Source organism: Zosterops lateralis (assembly GCF_965231275.1).
Source record: "Zosterops lateralis genome assembly, contig: HAP1_HAP1_SCAFFOLD_116, whole genome shotgun sequence".
Classification (NCBI taxonomy): domain Eukaryota; kingdom Metazoa; phylum Chordata; class Aves; order Passeriformes; family Zosteropidae; genus Zosterops; species Zosterops lateralis.
This window is the reverse complement of record NW_028154564.1, coordinates 94,854-113,836: the sequence shown is the minus strand read 5'-3', so window position 1 is coordinate 113,836 and position 18,983 is coordinate 94,854. Positions and strand designations below refer to the sequence as shown.

At 50.2% G+C, this 18,983-nt stretch overlaps 1 protein-coding gene across 3 annotated transcripts; it reads right to left on the bottom strand.

Moving 5' to 3' along the window:
• Nucleotides 1-12,190: 12,190 nt before the first annotated feature.
• Nucleotides 12,191-17,316, bottom strand: LOC310923581 (uncharacterized protein). Of its 3 annotated transcripts, XM_083885529.1 has the most exons (4): nucleotides 16,908-17,316; nucleotides 15,662-15,871; nucleotides 15,005-15,057; nucleotides 12,191-14,427 (listed from the first exon to the last, which is right to left on the bottom strand). In XM_083885529.1, the coding sequence occupies exons 3-4, from the start codon at nucleotides 15,017-15,019 to the stop codon at nucleotides 12,760-12,762; spliced, it is 1,683 nt and encodes a 560-aa protein (XP_083741655.1). In that variant the 5' UTR covers nucleotides 15,020-15,057; nucleotides 15,662-15,871; nucleotides 16,908-17,316; the 3' UTR covers nucleotides 12,191-12,759. The 3 variants fall into 3 exon arrangements, with proteins under 3 accessions (XP_083741655.1, XP_083741654.1, XP_083741656.1); XM_083885528.1 differs by having other exon boundaries at nucleotides 15,662-17,316; XM_083885530.1 differs by lacking the exons at nucleotides 15,662-15,871; nucleotides 16,908-17,316 and having other exon boundaries at nucleotides 15,005-15,608.
• Nucleotides 17,317-18,983: the final 1,667 nt, after the last annotated feature.

Below are 18,983 nucleotides of genomic sequence, written 5' to 3'. Positions count from 1 at the left end.
CTGAGAGTGTGGCAGTCTTCCGAGAATGATAAATTGGAAGAGCAGGTCAGGCTTGCACCTGTGGGCCTGCCGAGTGGACAGCATGATTTGAACCTTCTCAAGGGCTCTTTGTGCTGCTGGGGTGAGTGACGTAGGGGAAGTCAGCCCCTCTCCCCCTTTCAATAAATCGAAAAGGGGGAGTAGGTCTTCAGCAGAGAGACCCAGCCAAGGCCTCACCCAATTTGAATAATGGCTTGGTGCGCGGCTGCACGTACTGGAGCGAGCAAGGAAGAGACATACCACTGGCAGATAACTAGAGAGCTTTTCATGCCCTGAGGCAAGACACACCAATGGTACCTCTTCCGAGGGGCTTCTTGGTTAAGAATGGGCACCGAGAAGGCAAAATGCAGAGCATCGTCAGGGTGTAAGGGAATTTGGAAGAAGCAATCTTTGATATCGATTACGGCCAGATTCCAATTTTGGTGGAGCATGGTTGGGGATGGTATCCCTGGTTGGAGAGGTCCCATATCTTCCATTATTTCATTGATTTTACTGAGGTCATGAAGGAGTCACCACTTGGTCTTATCTACTTTCTGGAAGACAAACACTGGGGAGTTCCACAGTGAAGTAGTCTCCTTGATGTTGCCTTTCCATAATTGCTCCTCCACGAGCTCATTGAGTGCCTTTAATTTTTGTTTTGAGAGTGGCTATTGTTCTACCCAAACCAGTTCATTTGTTCACCAATTCAGTTTTTGGGTAGGACGCTCTTCAATGACCGCTGCCCGAAAATTCTGTGGAGGGTCTGGAATGCCAATTGCGAGCCCCACTGGGCCATGAGATCTCTCCCCCACAGGGGTGTATCATAATCTTAAATGAAAGGACACAACGAAGCCAGTTGTTCTTTCCGTCCCTCAATTTGCACCACACTCTTCGACTGTTGTGCCAATTGGAGATCCCCTATACGGTTGACTTGCTTTACTACGTTTTGCAGTTCCCAATGTGGTGGCCACACACTCTCTGGTATGACCGTCACATTTGCTCCAGTGTCCCAAACTCCTTTTATGAGTTTGGATTCCTCACCCACTGAGATTTTACAAAACTCCTCAGGTTTATTTTTACCAATCCGCCTCACTACGTTGACTGTTGGGACATCCTCTGCACAGCCATCTTCAGCAGCGGCGTCTTTCGTGCTGCTGCTCGCCTCTGCTTCTGCATTGTTAGTCATTTTGGTTTGTGCAGCAAGCAAAGGGGTTGGGATGAGCTGTGCTATGATTTGCCCCCTTGGGAGGAAGGTGGGTGGATTTTCTGTGCGCAACCAGAGGACGAATCGGTCTGTGTCAGATGTCACCCAGGAGCAATCTTTATGTCCTCGGGGGTGTATTTCCAATCCCCCACGACTACGAATTTCCCCTCAATCAGGTGCCACATACCTCGTTCCTTTGAGACCACAGCTGTGTGCCAATCGCACAAGTGAAGAGGCTGGGCCAAATGGAGCCTAAAGGTCTCATACTTTGAGGTGGTCGTCAAAGACATCTCTGGCTCAGGCAAGATCAGGTGTTCCATCACTTTTGGTGGCGAGTCCTGCGGAGGAGGAGTCAGTGTCACGTCCAGTTGTGAGTCCTGAGAAGGACCCGATGTTAAAATCTGTTTGGGAGACAAAATGGAATGATCATCAGATCCTTTTCTTTCTCTTTCATTCCCCTTGGCTCTGACTGTCTGATTGGGGTGTGCACGCTGGGCGGCCCCGTGCTCCCCGCCTAGTTTTTTTCTTAGCTGAGATCCCTGATGGGATCCTCCACCTCCTCCTTCTTTCTTCCCACTCCCCCTTTCTTTTTTGAATTGATCAAAATTCCCTTTGAGGGGACACTGGTTGGTCCAATGTCCCTTTTTTCCACAGAGGAAGCACGGTCTGTCTGAAGATCCCCGGAAGGATTTCTTCTGCGGATTCGGCATTTGCAGATTGTGGCCGTCATCTCACATGCTGACTGCAGCTGCCCTTGGGGGGCTCCTCTTCTGTGCCTGCAAGGGTCTGGTCGCTATTGCACCGACTGTCTGGAGCATTTCATGGAGGGAGGGGAGTTCACCTGGCTTCTTGGGAATCGACAGAATGGCTGCTGTACACCTTTCATTGGCACGGGTGTATGCCATGTGCTTCAACACTTTGTCCCTTGCATATGGCTTCGGCACTTGCTGCTCTATGGCGGCCGTTAGTCTTTCTACAAATTGCACAAATGGTTCCGAGGGCCCCTGAAAAATTTCTGAATATGGTTGAAGAGGACTGGCAGGCCGCATTTTTACAAACGCCTGTTCTGCTTTTGATTTCACCAATTCAAGAACATCTTGGGGGATATTTGTGGCCTGATCTGAAGCGCCCCCCCCAATCACCCTCACCTACTAAGTGGTCTAGAGTAATTGGGTCCCCATTGTTGTCTGTGGAGGTGGTGGGATCTTTTAAAAGGCCTGGGAGGGCGTCCCTGAGCAGGTCTTTCCACATTGCCTCCCATAGCTTGAGAGACAATGGTAAAGCTGCTTTAGATCAAATGGGACAACTGCACTCCTGGCAAGTGAAGATCTTAACATTCCCTGAAGGATGGACTTCCACGTCCATACTCTTTCAGGGCTTTCATCAGATCCTTCACTATCCCTTGCAACAAAGCTCTCCAGGCAGCCATGGTGGTCTGCCCACGTCTACTCCTCCAGTAGGTGACCGGAGTCAGGGATGGAATGTCATCGGGGCTTGCACTTCCAGTCTCCTGCTCTTCTCCCTCAGGTCCCCCATCGTGGGAACTGGAAGGTGGAGCGTGGGAACTGGAAGGGGGAAGGGGCTTGGGCCATTCAGGAGGTGTGGTCTCACATGGGGGTGGAAACATGCAAGAGGCGTGTCGCGGTGCCTGCCTCTGTCGCTCACCTCGGCCAGCCCTGGCACCACGGCAACACGGGGGGTTCTTCAGCGGGAGCAGAATCACAGTTATGGCACGAGTGAATGAAGAGATGGGACTCTCCTGAGGATGAAGCAACTGGGCTTTATTGAAGGGGTCCTTCACACAGGGCCGTGCCTCAGAAGAGACCCCGAACACCTGGGTGCGGCAGCTTAAAAGGGTAGGCGTAGCTCAGGGCAGGGCAGAAAATGGGACCAATAGGGAACAGGTAGGGAGTGGCTCAGGGTAAAACAGACACATACAACAACAAATCATATAGAACTGGGAGGGGAACTCCTGGATCCTGTCCAATCACCCAAAGCCTCCCCTGGAATTTTCCAGACACGGGAAGGGGCCCCAGGATGACAGGCAGGACCAGGGGGTTATATAACTCATGATTGACACATAACGAGCATAAGGAAGAACCAACTGAGGAAAGACCAGGGGGGTACATTGAACATACCATGCAACTGTAAAACTTATAAACTAAAGCCATGCAATTGTAACTGATAAACCGAACGCAACCACACACTGCCACAGAGGCGGGCTTTGGGGCAGGGTAAGGAGGAGGGAAAGGCGGAGAGAACTCTTGGGAAAGGGGAGGGGTCAAGGGCAGGAAGGGGTTGGTAGGATGACAAGGAGGATTAGGGGAAGGAGAAGGGGAAAAGGTAGGAATACGGGACAAAGACAATGACCACGCCATGCGGCCAATGCCATTTTCTAAACCTGAGCTGAGGGGGCCATTTTGAGGTAGCTCCCCCTCAGCCAGTGAAAACTGAACTTTAGGTTTATTAACTGGGAAAGAATGGGGAAGGGAAAGTTCCTGCGTAGCTTGGCTAGGGCCACCACAGGAGTCCTGAGCAGTCCAGCCACGACTGCTTGGGCGGGGGGAATTCGGGATCCTCGGGGAGCCGGGGCTGACAGGCACAGAGCGTGCTGTTACTCCCTTGAGGATTCCTGCTGGGGGACGAGGGGACTTGGGAGAAGGGGCAACAGGGTGCGAGCTGGGGAAACAACTTTCGAAACTACCAGATTGCCTTTTTTCCACTCCTTTCGTTTTTAACAGGGCAGCTTTCATTTGCTGCGGCCAGAACGTAAATTTGGTGACTTTTGTGTCCCCCGACTGGGCCAGATTCTCAAATTTGATGCAGACGTTATTCCAAACCGAGATGCTGCTTACGTGGTCAGGGGTTGTTTAATGAAAGTGGAGGAAAAGCAACCTCACAAACCTTTTAAGCTCTCCTTTGGAGAACTTAATTTCAGTAAGAACTCCAATAACTTTATACAAAATGTCTTTCTGGGTGGTTGACAGCGTTGCACTCATTCTGGCCCAATGTCAAACCAGCCACCACACACACCATGCAACCGCACAAATGAAAGGCAAACCAAAACAAAACGCCGATCACGCTTAAAACCGGCCAGGCCACCAACCTCAGAACCGGGGTGCCACACAGAAAATAAAGCCGGTAGCAAAACCTGACAGAACAAGCTACCGATGCATAAACGAAAAGAGAAAAACACCATCAAAACGAACACAAATCCCCACTGGAGCGCAATCTTCCCAGGGAGAGACAAAACAAACAGCCCCCCCAGGGGCCACGTGACCTGAGCTGTTCAGGCTGGAACTGCCTGATGGCTCCCTAAAGTGTGGTGCAAAGCCCCCTAAAGACGCACAGTGCCATGAGACTGAGTCTCCCAAAGCGTGCCCACAGCAGGGCGACACTCACCTAAGCTCTGGTGACGTGGGTTGAAAGGCGGCATGTGGGGGGCTCCTCCACCGAGGAGAACTTCCCTGGTGCCAGAAAGCTGCTCTCCACTTCTGTCAGGAGCACATCCTACTAGAGGGCTGCTTCTACTGGCAGCACATGAAGTGCTGAAGGCTCTGGAACGCACTGGAGCGACAGTCTCTCAAAAAGCCTGGAGCATGGGGTCCGTCGATTCACAGGCCAACCGTGTCAGCCCCCACGCTGCTTCGGTGACAGGCAGTGTGGCAGCCCCACGTTGGGCACAAATCTGCGGCGGTGCGTGTCCTCCAACGCTTGGCCAGCCCCGACACGCCCCCACAGGATCTATAGTCAGTGGGATCTTGGCTGCCCACCAGCCCTGCCACGATGGTAGAGGAAGAAAGACGGGACCCTCAAAGGCTTAACTAGAACTTAGGTTTATTGGGCAGGAGGGAGGGAGCCCTCACCCGAAGACCAGTGCCTCAGAGAGACCCTGAATCTCAAGGGAGAGAGGGTTTTATACAGTGGGTGGAACTCAGGGTGGGTAGACATACAACCAATGGGGTATAACTGGGGAGTGTCTGCTGACATAACATGCATTGGCATCAGTCAATGAACAGGAGGTAGGAGGGGAAAGCTTGCAACCCAGCCAGTCACCAGAGATCTCCCATCGAAGCTTCTGGACCTGGGGGACAGGTCCTGGAGTGACTGACAGGGTAGGAGGGTTTCCTAACATGTGATGGACAGGTACCCAAGGAGGGAAAGGCAAACCAATGAGGGGCTGTATCTGGGGAAGGCTGGGGGAGAAGCTTACAACTTGTAACAAAAGGGGAACTAAAACTAGAACTGCACTGAACCGGGGTACAAAGAACAAGTGTCTTACAATAAAACTCATTATGACAGTCACACCACCACAGGGTCTCGGCCGCCCGGTGTCACTGAAGGAGCCACAGCGAGGGACGGGCGGGGCGCGGCCCCATCGAACCCCTCCAGCTCCGTGACGAGCGGTGACCCCGCGGGACCGCGCCGGGGCCGGGCGGAGGCGGCAGCCGGAGCTGGGGAAGCGGCTTTGAGCGGAGGAGACGAGCGGGGTGTTCCCAACCAGCTCCACTCAGCCCTCGGGCACCGGGCTGGGGCCGCCGCGAGCTTTTCAACCCTGGCCACCAGTTCCACCGCCTCCTCAGGCCCAGGACCCCAGAAACCCCGGGAAATCAATCCCAGGCACTAAAAACCCTTCTTGTGCACAGCAAGGGCCATGGAGGGCCCTTATGAACTCCCATCCCCTCAGTCCCCCCGGGCACCGCGGGGCATTAGCGCAGCTCCCGCGGCTGTCCCGGCACCGGCTGCTGCCACAGGGCACGGGCTTGTCACACTTGGGTATTAAACAAATTTGGGGAGGAGGAGGACAGCCTCAGAACCCAGGGCTTTGCCCTCGGGAACTTGGAGCTGCACGAGGGGGATAAAGGATTCCCTGCACACACCGATGCCCCCGGCAGCTGCTCTGCCCCACCAAGAACGAGGCTGTGTTTGGGAGAGGTGGGATGGCTGGGATGGGCTCTGCAATGAGACAGCCACATGTTGGCATGAAGAGCTTGGGGCGATGGGGTTACTGAGGAGCTTTTGGGGCACCTTCCAGTCCTGAGAGATGAGTTACTGGGAGGGGGGAGACACCTGGCTCTGACATTGGAGTGGGGCCTGTATTAGGGAAGGATGTATGCTGGGGCTTAGATTTCTTTTTTTTTTACTTCTAGAATTCTTTCCCATGAGTTGCTAGAAGACTAATTACTGGGTACTTATGGGTACTTTAACTTCTGGGTGCAGAACAGAAGGGCCAAAGGAGAGCACTTGTAGCACCTGGCTACACTTTTTTTTTTCTCTGGGAGTTTCTCTCGAGGGGGAAGATTCTTCGAGTTTTGAGGCAGAAGAAGAATGGGGGCTAGGGGGAGCTACATCGTCTCTTGCTCTCGGCTTTCAGAGAGAGGACGGCCAGGCTGCTGCTTGCTGTGGGAGGAGTTCACTGTAACCACTAAGTCTGGTCCTGGGAAATCTACCACCATCTGCTGGTGTGCCCAGGAATTCTGAGCTCACCTCCTCCTGTCCTGCTGGAGCTGGGCCAGCCCTGCCCCTCCACCGCCGCTTCTTTGGTGCTGCTTTGAGGCTTTTCTGTACACTGTGGGCTCGCACCCCCTGCCTGATGAGAACTTCAGCCACAGCTCTGGAGTTCCTGATCCATCCCTTCCATCCCTTCAGCCACAGCTCCGCAGTTTCTGATCCATCCCTTCCATCCCTTCCCGGCTCGGACAAAGCCGCCATTCCCGCGTGCTCCCCGGGCCCGCCCCACAGCGCCCCCTGCAGCCGCGGGGGGATCATCGCACCTGCCCCGCCCACCGGGAGCCACCAGCGCCCCTGCTGGCCGTGCCCGGAACTGCACCAAAGGGGAAAGTGCCGCGCTCAGGGAAGCTGTTCCTGGGTTCTGCTTCTGTTTATTGTTAATGCTGTGCTTGGTGTTCGTTTGTTTGCCTGGTTATACACACCAGTAAAGAACTGTTATTCCTATCCACTTACCTCTGCCCAAGAGCCCCTTTAGTTCAAAATTATAAATTGTGAATTAAATTTGAATAAAATTGTAATTTGGAGGAAGAGGGTTTGACTTTTCAATTCCAAGGGAGGCTCTGGCTTTCCCTGGCAAACACTTGTCTTTCAAACTGAGACAACACCATTCTCTGAGTTAGTTATAATATAAAAGTTAGTTATAATAGTTATAATATAAAAGCATTTCAGCATTGTTCAGTCTCTGTTTTAATATTTTGCTAAGGCCTACAACATAAAATCATTTATTGCAGTGCCATTTCTGTAGACTATACAGTGCACACATAAACTGATAGGTTATGTTTCATCAAAAAGCAGCTGAAAGGAATTATAAATTGTAGGGTATCAAAATCATTGTTATCAATAACAATATGCAAAAGCCAGTATTTTGTCATTTATGTTGTCATTTCTATTGTAATTTATATTGTCATTTCTACTGTAATTTATAACCCGGGTCGGCTTCCTCTCCTGCAAGGCACTGAAGGGGGCTCATTCACCCCCTGCCCCCACGTCTCTCAGTGTCCCCAAGTGTCTCTAAGCATCTTTGAGTGCCCCCAAGTGTCCCCACTGACGTCACTCTAAGAATTCTCATCAGGATTTGGGATAGTTTCAGTCAAAATTCCCAGAAAATTCCCCAAATTTGTCTCAAACACCACACAGGGAGGGGACGAGTGACACCAGCCATGTCCCCGATGGCGTCACTGGCCCGATGACGGGACGTCGCTGTGCCCGCAGCAGCCTCGGGATGTCCTCGATGGCTCTTTGGCACCGCTCGGCCACCGGGGCCATCGTGTGTCGGGTTTTTGGGGTGTCCTCACTGAAGACAAGGGCGACGGGCAGTTGTAAAAGCAAAGTCCTTTATTGCACGGCTAAATCAGCCTCATGGAGGCAGAGACTGTCACAGCTCAAGCCAGTAAAGTCCCCATGGACCCTACAGGAGCGGTGGCATCTTATCAGCAGCAGTGTGCAGGAAGCCTTCTCATATAAAGTTTCATAAAATAAAGAACATAAAGTTTCTGATACAGACTGGCACGATACCAGCGTGAAATGAGCCCCCTGAAGATGTATCAAGCCTGAGGGTTGGCCTGAAACCTCCCTGAGTGGCTTCATAATATTTGCCAGACGGCTCTTCAAGTGCATTTTGTAATGGAAAGGTTTTAACAAAAAAAGTTTTAAAAAAAGACAAAACATTTTACAAAAGATAAAATGACAAACAGTATGGAAACAAAAGCCAAGCACAGGTGTCAGAGAAGCCTCTGACCCCTGGCTAAGACACCTTAAAAAGCACCTGAGCACCTCTGAGCTCGTTCTCAAGTTTTGGATGATTAAGGAGGGACAATTTGCCTTGCTGCCAATAGAAGCAGCCACAGGTCCTGGGAAACATCTCCACAGCCCAACCAGTGCCCCTGTGCTGGCTCTGGGCCAATGCCCCTGAGAAGGGCACGGAACTTTCTAGCTCAGCTTCCTTCTATGTTCAGAGGTAAACCAAAACTTTTTTCCTTAAAAAGAATAATTTCCTTGGGTGTGGAAATGCATTCCTACAAGTTTCTAAGTCCCAAGCAGAAGCAGCAACAGCAGCAGTGACAGCACCCATAGTCTGTGTTCCCTGAGTCTTATCAGCATATATATATTTTTATATATATCTATATATATATCTATCTACTGTCTTATCAGTAGCAGCCACAGAAACAACAACAGTGGCATTTGTGATCGGTCCTCCCTGAGCCTGCTAGTATTCTCAAAGCAGTGCATTTTATTCTATTTTTGGCCAAACAGGCTGAAACAAGAGTCCTGTATTGCCTTGTTGGCCCTATCCTGAGCTAAGATTGACTTGTGACAACATTTGTAATTTCTTATATAAATTCTACTCATGTAGCTCTGTCTGTTCTATCCAGGAATGTTTAGCAAGGCTACATTGGTTTTGTTATGATTAGAATTTAACTAACTTTGCAAAAAGCAATGCTGCTGAACTTTAAACTAGATTTTAGGTCTTTTTCTTGCCAACTGATCCAGGCTCTTATTTGCTAAGGCACTTAAAAATCTTTTATTTATTTAAAACTAAACTTGCATTTCGACCTCATGTCTGTGTGGATTTATGTATTTTAGTTTCTCTAAGGGTTCTAACTCAGTCCTCACATTCTGGGCACTCCTGGGCCTGTGTGGATTTGGCCCAGGGGGATTTATATGCCAGCATCTCCCCTCTCTCTTTGAGCCATACAGACTCTCTTGATTGCTTTACTGATCATTTGTCAAATGCACTGGAGCAAACAAGGCACCATTATCAGCACAACTATGATGATGATGATTAAAATGTAGAGACCCATTCTCAAAAGCTCTTTCATCCATGATGTTGAATTCCATCTAATAGACTATCTATCCAAATCCCATCATCAATTCTAATTTTTGATACACCTTCTTTAAGTTGTATGCTTTTATGAAGAGATTCTGAGTGACCAGATAAATTCACACACTTCCCTTCAAAATCTTCACACCCATGTCCACGTGCTACAGAGGGAAAGTCAATTGTGACCCTGTCTACCATCTTTAACATCTGTTAACACATCACTTAATGCAAGGGAGGTATTGAATTGCTTACTCAGCCAACACCCCAGTCAGTCCAGTTGCTTTAGTGCTACTGTTGAACTGAGTTGTGCTAATAAAAGAGATGATGAGAACCTTTTTCCAAAACCCCAAGGCTGAAAGTTACTTTTGCAGTCCGAATTGCATTGATGGATAAGCCTGTTTCCTTTTTGTCTCATGATGGCAAATATTTGTGCATCAGGTGTTAGCAGAGTAAGTCTCCCCAAGCTCCACGGCCCACCTGTGATGTGTGCTGGAATAGCAGGCCAGGCTCTGTTTCTACAAATGAAAAACATTCCCTGTGGGAACTGAAAGGGGCTATCATTAAATGCAGACTGAACTAAAGAAGTATGGTTACACCAATTAATCTCATTTTTCTATACAGAGTGCTAAGGACAAACATCCTTAACCAAAAATTGATCTTTTCCTGTAGAGTTAAATCTGGCATGAAAAAATCCTGTTTACGGAACCAAAGATCTCCAATGCTTCAGGTTCACGAGATGCCTCGGGAAGGTGAGGAACCCACCAGTTCCATCCATCTACTGGGGACCAAAAATCCCATGTGGATGATCCTGGGAGTGTACCTTGAATGGCTCTGTCAGTTTTCTCTGGAATTGGCCAAGCACCCACTGGCACACCAACCAGACAGGTGGAAAATGGCTTTTCTGGGGTTGTATTGGACAGACACACAGCATCTAAACATGAGGCACTGGCTAAAGTCACCCAGACATTTGTTTTAGGCTGACTAACTGGCAAACTTGCATTACTAAAAGCAAGCAAATTACTAAAAGAAAGCACGCAAAAAAGCATAACATTCGATTGAATCCCTTATTTCCCTTAAACTATTCTCTAACAAAGGGATTCTACAACACTACTGATCCCCAAGTGTTGGTCTTTGGTTGATCAACAGGTAAGGTTGCATTGGTGAAGGCAAACAAAATAAAAAGCTATAAACATGATACCTGATTTAACTTCACACTGTTTGATTTAAGGCACTTTCTTTTTCATTTTTAATTTCCAAGCACATCTTTCAGCACATTCCCTTCTTTGGTTCTTCCACAAATTTCACCTGGGACCAGCCAGATATAAGGCACTGAATTATTTTGTTTGCATTCAACTCAGCAAATCTGAATCTCTTTTGATTCTGTCAAAAATTCCCTCTTACATTCTTCCCTAAGAATAGGAAGATGGGGGCTGTTTTCTTCATTGTGACCCACTGCAACTAAAAATTCAATGGCCTTGTGCTTTGTTTGGGATTCTAAATCATAACACCACGTACACCACGCTTGTGCCAACAGAGCTCTACGATACCAACGATTCCCACACTTTTTACACTGATACAAACCCCAGGGTTCACAGATCTGGCACGTGGGACAAAAGATGTCTGCCATCAGCTACAGTCTCTGTGCAGCTCACGTCTGCGTGCTGCTTCTCTGCTCTTGGGGTTGTCAGCGTGTTCCTGTGCTTGATTTGGCTTCACGTTCTCTGCTGGAATCCACCTGGGTCCTGCACCTGCAGAAACACAACTTCTTCACCTTCTTCTTCATGGGTTTGGGTGGTTTCTTTGATTGGTTAATAAAGTCTGCATTGCAGACCTCGGGGGATGGGTCATTGGGTCAAAAATAGAAATAATTTGAGTGTCACTTTTTCACTGGATGATTTGTCCTTGAAAACAGCGGGTAGGGATAGAGAGAGACTCTCCATTTTGTGCTTAGCGAGTTAGTGTGCAGAACTCACGGCCTGTGAGGCTGTAATGCAGATAAGAATTAATAAAATCCTGAGTCCAAACACCAAAACAGCGTCTCCCGTGCTCCAATCCCGGCGCTGGCAGAGGCTGAAAAGAAGCCGGAACCTCGGCAGGGCTGCTCCCCATGGCAGGCTCACGCCGATGGTGGGGGTGCTGAAAGCCTCTTTGGCCGTGCCCAGGGGTCACCCGCCCCCATGGCTGGTGACTCCTGCTGTGGGGGGCCACAGGGACCCCGCCGGCGGCACCCGGGGCCGCACACCTCCGGGGCCGGCCACATCCGTGGCACCTCCGCCGCTGGTGTTCCGGGGCCACCCGACCCTGCAGCGGGCATGGGGCCAGAGGTGGCGCTGTAGTTGGAGGCTGTGTGTCTCGGTGGTTACAAAATGGCGCTGGCAGCAGGGAGCATGCTCCGTGTAGGGTGCCGCCATCTTGTTGTACGGAAAAACACAAGGAGCAGCCATTTTGTTGTACGGAAGGTCTTTGCAGGGAGCCACCATTTTGCTGTGCGGGCGGCTGTGCTGCACATGCGCAGTAGCACTGCAGGAAATTGTCTAAATTCCTGCAGTGTTCAAACCCGTTTTGTTTAGGGGGAGCTGCTGTTCAGAGTGGGGGTCCTGCTGTCAGTGTCAGAGGGGTCCCTATGAGCCCAGGTAAGTCACCAGCGGGATGGAAGGGGCCCCTCAGGGGTTCGCTGGGACCGGCCGCGGGGCCGTTCTCGGGTTTGGCGGGGCCGGAGCGGCTGCAGCTCCTTTGCATCTCTTTGCAGTAAAACCGTCCAGTGGTACCTTTGCAGTGGTTCTCCTCTACTGATGGCTGGAACCAAAAAGGCAAATCGAGGAGCATCCTCTGGATGCAGTGGAGTGTTGAAAAAACAATCTTTTAAGTCAATGACAACAAGGGGCCAGTCTCTTGGGATCAGTGAAAGAGAAAGAAATCCAGGTTGTAAATGCCTCATGTCTTCTATCACTTTGTTCCTCAATTCGTGAAGCAATCTCCAGGAATCAGAGAAGTCTTCTTATGAATGACAAACACTGGGGAATTCCAGGGACTGTTTGTGGGTTTTTGTGGCCTTTTTGTAGCTGTTCACTCACTAATTTTTTGACTGCATTCATTTTTTTCTGTTCAAGAGGCCATTGATCCCTCCAAACGAGCTGATTGGTTTTCCATGATAACTTACTAACAGTAACCTAATGATGAGTGGCAGGTGTCACTGTGGTTTCCATTAAGAACCCACTTCCATCTTTGTTCTCCACTGGGACAACACGTCTCTCCCCCATACTGTTGAGCACTTCCCCACACAGGGCTGGATGTTTGCTGTCTTTCCTTTGGGACCTGTGACAGTAATCATGGATGCACTTTGCATACACCTTGTATCTCCTCCAATCCCTCTGAGAACACGGTATATTTTCATCAGCTTCCACTCCCTCGGCCAATATTTATGAAAAATCACAGTGACCAGTGCCCCCGTGTCCAGCATGCCTGTAATCTTCACTGTTTTACCTTTGTATGTCAGACTGCACTCCAGTTTTGGCTCTTCATTGGTGACATGTTTTACCCAATTAAGCATTGGCCATGCAATAGCAATAGCAATTGGTGTTTTTGGTTGAATTACCAGTGGAGCATTGTAAGCAAGAGCTAAAACCCTCAGCTCTTTGTTACAATTTGCTGAAACGACAGCTGGAAGAACTGAAAGCCCAAGAGTTCTATTATTTTGCTTGCCTATAATTAGAAAGTCTTGTCTTCGTTTTGAAACACCAGTAACTCCTATGGGAAGGCATTCATGGCAACAGGTTTTAAAAGAATATATCAATTTGGAAGTTGCCAGTTCACATCGTGTCCCTGGGGGTAATAAGTCGGGGTGGCTTGGGCGATGGCTGGTGGTGTCACAAACTGCCCCTGGCTCGGGTTTTCCCCAGGTACCCTCAGGTTGTTCAGGTGTTCCCGTCACTGAGCTGCCATTACGTGTTTCACCACACGATGGCGCTGTGCGCAGCTTTTTGCAGGGCCCCGGAGTGTCCTCAATGGTTTCTTGGCACCGCTTGGCCACTGAGCGGCCACCGGGGCCACCAGGGCTAACAGGGCCACCAGAGCCACCACAGGGACTCAAGAGGAGGTTGTGGATGTCCCCAAGTGTCCCCATCAGGTGATCCATGGCCAGGCGGGCGCTGCCCTCCCACAGCCACTCGACCTTGACCGCCACAGCCACCAAGTCCTTGCGGACATCAGCGGACGCCTCCTTTTCCTTCAGGGCCAATTTGATGTCCCCCAGCCGCTGGTGCAGCGTATCGAGGAACATGATGGCTCTGTAACACACATATGCCATGTGTATTGCCAGCTTCCTGGCTGCCTCTGTGCCCTGTCCCCTCCTGGTGGCCACCCCCGACTGCCTGGTGGTCACCATGGCCTTGATGGCTGCTGCCACCGGGGCCTTGAGCTCGATCAGAAATGAGTTCAACTCCCTGACCAGAGCCATTGATACCTGCTGGGTCTTATCCGCCAGGATGTTCTTCTTAACTCTCCTCCAGCCGGCGGTCTTGTCCCGCAGGTCCCCAGCCTGGGCGGTGTCCCCGTCCTCCAAGGTATCGAGGAGATCAACGGCCTCATTCATCAGCCAGATCGAGCTCTTCCAGAACAGAAAACTTGACTCCTGCCAGGCTCTGCCCGCGGCTCTCACATCGTCCCAGGTGGCCCCCGGGGTTGTCACGAGGGCGGCCATGGCCTGGGAGGTGACATCACTGTGCTCCAGGGCGTCCCGGAGGTGCCAGATGAATTCTCTCAGGGTTGTGCACAGGGACTCTGGGTACACGAACGGCCACACGTTCCATGGCACGGTCGTGAGGGCCGCCAGCCTGCTCACGTTGTCCACCACAGCCACCAGATCCTTCAGCTCCTGGTGAGGGGACAGGGGATGTGGCAGGGACTTCGTGGCCTCCTGTGATGGCCCCTGTGCCCTCCTTGGGTCTCCTCTGTCCCCTCCCTGGAGGGCTCAGCTGTCCCCTCTGTCCCTTTGCCACCCCCTTGTTCCCTCTGCCAACCCCTGCCACCCCCTGCTGTCCCCTCCTGCAACCCCCCCACTGTCCCCCTTGCCCCCAATCCTCCCAGGACCCCCTGACACCCAAAAACCCCTATTGGAATCCCCCAAACCCCTCCAGGACCCTCCAAACCCCACCTGAAACCCTCCAAACCCCCAGAACAAAACAATTCCGCCTGGCAACCCCAAAACCACTCCTGGGACACCCCCCAAACTCCCTCAGGGCCTCCCCAACCCCACCTGCGACACCTCCAAACCCCACCTGGGACCTCCCAAATCCCACCCAGGACCCCCTGAACCCCCCCCAGGAGCCCCCAAACCCTCCCTGGGATCCTTAAACCCCCACCTGGGACCCCTCAAAATCTCCCCTAGGACCCCCAAAACCCCCCATGTTCCCCCCTTTCCCTCCCACCACCCCACACCAGGATTGTCACACCTTGCAGCCATCCATGATCGCTGGGGACACGGCAGGGACGCCTCGGGGACACTCTGGGTGTTATAAATGCATATTGTATGACTGGCTTTTGCAAATATTAAAATGAATACTATATCTGTTATGTTAGAAAGTTATGCTGTATTAATATAGTCTCTTTTAGTAGTGTGATAAATACAGTTTTTAGGCTATAGCAGATGCTTGTTGTAACTAATCTAAAGTGGGAGAGGCAATTAAGAAATTCCTCACATCATCCTATCTTCATAGAGATAACAACAAGGACACCAAAGAACTCCAGAAGGAAGAATTTACTGCCTCCTTATTAAGGGATTTGCTACTTTGTGGAGCCACTGGAAAGATTTATTTCCAAGAAAGAATGGCGGGGGAGAAAAACTACAATTAAACCTTTTTACCCAAAGTCCAAAGAAGGGTTTAAATCATGTCCAAAATTTATGAATATGCAATAACCTATGGTATTGAAAGGAAAGATCCTTTGTTAGCCTGTGTGCCTTGGTGTGGGATGCCAGGTACCCAGACATCTGGAATCTCTTTTGCTTCATATGCCTCTTATTGTCCTATTTTCTATTATGAAACTTTTACAATTTTAACAAAAGTCAACCGTGTTTTTCACAATTTGGGGGCTCAGTTCAGGATATTTACCTCGTCTCTGAGGCCCCAGGGGATCCAGACCAGGAGAGGCCCAGCTGATTTTAGCAGCCTTGCTCTGCTTCCTCTGGTGTAGATTGGAGATCACAGGTTAAATACCCCCAGGGCAAGGGGGAGACAATAAAGCAAAAGGAAAGAAGGGAAGAAGAAGCTCTGGAAGAAACCGTGGTATTTTTGCTCCATAAAAATCTTGTGCACAAAGACCTAAGAAAGAACAAAGGACTGTGAGTATTTCTTAGGGGAGCAGGTTACGGGGTGTGAGATGTGAGTTTGAGACGTGGACTGGGGTTCCCAGCTCTACAAAGCCAGTCTGGAGCTCCCTGAGCTGCGTGTCTGTCCTTTGGCCAGAGAGGAGCCAGGACGGAGGCGAAGCCAGAGATGAAAGGACTGAGAGAGACCCCGGGGTGGGGACGGGGCCCCAAAGAAAGGGGCTGGGCCCCTCTGAAGGAAGGGAGCTGGGGGTTTGCCAGTACAACCCACTGAGAAACAGGATAAAAAGGAGGGAGGGGCCTAAATTCTTTTTTTTGCCAGGTTGAGGGTTTAAAAATAACCCCAAAAAACAAAAAACCCAAGAAATTTGGGCTTAGGACGTGACGAATTAAGAGTTTGGAGAAAAAACCAAAATAAAACAAGAAATTTGTGCTTAGAAGCTGCCAAATTGAGGGCTTGGGGAAAAAAAAAAAAAACAAAAAACAAAAACAAAAACAAAAACAAAAACAAAAACAAAAAAAAAAAAAACACAAAAAAAAAAAAAAAAAAAAAAACCAAAAAAAACCAAAAAACAAAAAACACACAAAAAAAAAAAAAAAAAAAAAAAAAAAAAAAAAAACAGGAAATTCGGGCTTAGAAGCTGCAGAATTGAGGGGTTGGGGGGGAAAAAACAAAACAGGAACTTTGGGCCTAGAACCTGCCGAATTGAGGGTTGGAGAAAAAACGTATTAAAAAACTCAAAAAATTTGGGCTTAGAAGCCGCCCCGCCGTCCCCGGCCCCACCGCCCGCCCCAGCCCCGGTGCCGGCGGCCGCCCCGCCGTTTGTATCGGCCGCACCGGTGGCCGCTCCGCCCGGGGCTCCCCCTGCGCCGGCCCCAGCCCCGACCGCGCAGTCTGCGATCGCTGCCCCGGACATGCCGGGGGATCTGCCCGCCCCAATCCCGGCCGCACGGCCCGCGGCAGCTCCGCCACAAACCCCGCCCGGCCCGGCCCGTCCCGTCCCGGCCGCTCGGGCCGCCCATCCCCTGACCGCTTGTCCCGGGGCTGCTCCGGCCGGCCCCGTCCCGGCCGCTCCGCCCGTGCCGGGAGCATGCGCAGACACTCCGTGCTCAGGCTCGGCCGCCGCTCGTCCTCTCGGTGGTTCCGGCAGCAGCTCCCGCCTACGCCCCCCCACGCCTGGAGGACTCAGCCCCGGGCCAATCCCCGCCCCCGCCCCGCCCTCTCCGGCAATCCCAGCACCCCCCGCGCTGGGCACCGTTGCCTTGGGAACCGCCGCTCCCGCTGGGCGGGGCCGGTTTCCTTTGAAAGGCCAAATCCCGAGCCCGCGGAGCCACAGCTCGGCCACGGGAAGGGCCTGCGGGACGGGCAGCGCGGCCTTTGGGCAAACTTTCCCCGCTCCTCCCGGAATACAAGTTATACAATATGCGGGTGATCCCTTATTATCAGGGGAAGCTGAAGGTGAACTTGGGGAGGCTGCCATAAAACTTCGGAATTTTCTGGGGGGAAAAGGACTCAGAGTATCAAAGGGGAAACTGCAATTTGTAGAATCTGAAGTGAAATATCTCGGGCACTTAATAAGCAAAGGCAGCCAAAAGCTAAACCCCGAGAGAATTGCAGGAATTTTATCTTTTCCCCCTCCCTCTTCAAAGAAGGAAATCAGAAATCAGAAATCTACTGTATCTCTTTCTAAGCCAGTGAGAAAGGAACCATATATACTGATTCAAGGTATGCTTTTGGGGTAGAACACACCTTTGGAAAAATTTGAGAAGAAAGAGAATTACTTAATTCAAAGGGAAAGGGATTATTGATACATGAAGGACTCACTTTAGAGGTTTCAGAGGCATTAAAACTGCCTGAGGAGATTGCTGTAGTGCAAATTAATGGACATCAAAAGGGAATGACCTCGGAAATAAGGGGAAATAATTTGGCAGATCAAGGAGCTAAAGATGCAGCAGAGAATGGGATCCAAAGGGTTGTGTTAATTTTGACCTCAAATAAGGAAGAATTAGAAACTCCAAAGTTCAGTGAAACAGAAGAAAAGGAATTAAGTAAAATAGGAGGAAAGCCAGATGAATCTGGGAAATGGAAACTTCCTGACAGGAGGCAGTTACTTAACAAGCTGCTCACTAGGAAAATATTAGAAAACATACATCAAAAAACTCATTGGGGTACCCAAGCTTTGTGTGATCACTTTCTAAGGAATTATGGGTGTATTGGGATTTTTGGATTGGCAAAACAAGTAACTGAAAGATGTATAATCTGCCAAAAGGTAAATAAAAAGGTAACGAGGAAAACAACATTAGGAGGTGGGGAGTTAGCTCTCCGACCATTTCAAAGTATCCAAGTGGATTTTACTGACCTTCCCCAAGTACAGAGATGGAAGTTTTTATTAGTAATAACAGACCACCTGACTCATTGGGTGGAGGCTGTTCCCACTGTCAGAGCCACAGCCAATGTGGGATGTAAAACCCTTTTGGAACAAATTATTCCCAGGGATGGAATGGTTAATAGGATAGACTCAGACAGAGGAACACATTTCATGTCAAAAGTCTTACAGCAAATAACTCAAGGCTTGGGGATAAAATGGGAATTACACACCCCATGGCACCCACAGAGTTCAGGCTGGGTAGAGGCAATGAACCAAACTTTAAAGAGAACTTTAACTAAATTAATAATTGAAACCCAAATGTCGTGGGTAAAATGCCAACCTTTGGCTTTATTGAGGGTTCAGACCCAACCCAGGTCAGACCTGGGAGTGTCACCTCATGAGATGATGTTTGGGTTACCCTTTCTGACCACCCAACATGACACAGCCACCTCTGACCTCGGGGAAATGGGTGTTAAGAAATATGTCAACACAATTGCAAAAACCCCTGAAAATTTACAGTTAAAAGGGATAATCCCACAAACCACACCTTTAGACTTTAAAATTCCCAATATCCATCCAGGGGAGTGTGTACTGGTGAAAACATGGAAAGAACAATCTTTAACTCCAGGATGGGAAGGTCCTTTCCAGGCATTGCTGAGCCTGAGGCTGTGACCCGGAGCAGGGAACGAGGGGGGATCCAGCCAGCAGCACCAAAGGACCCCTGGAGGAACCGAAGGA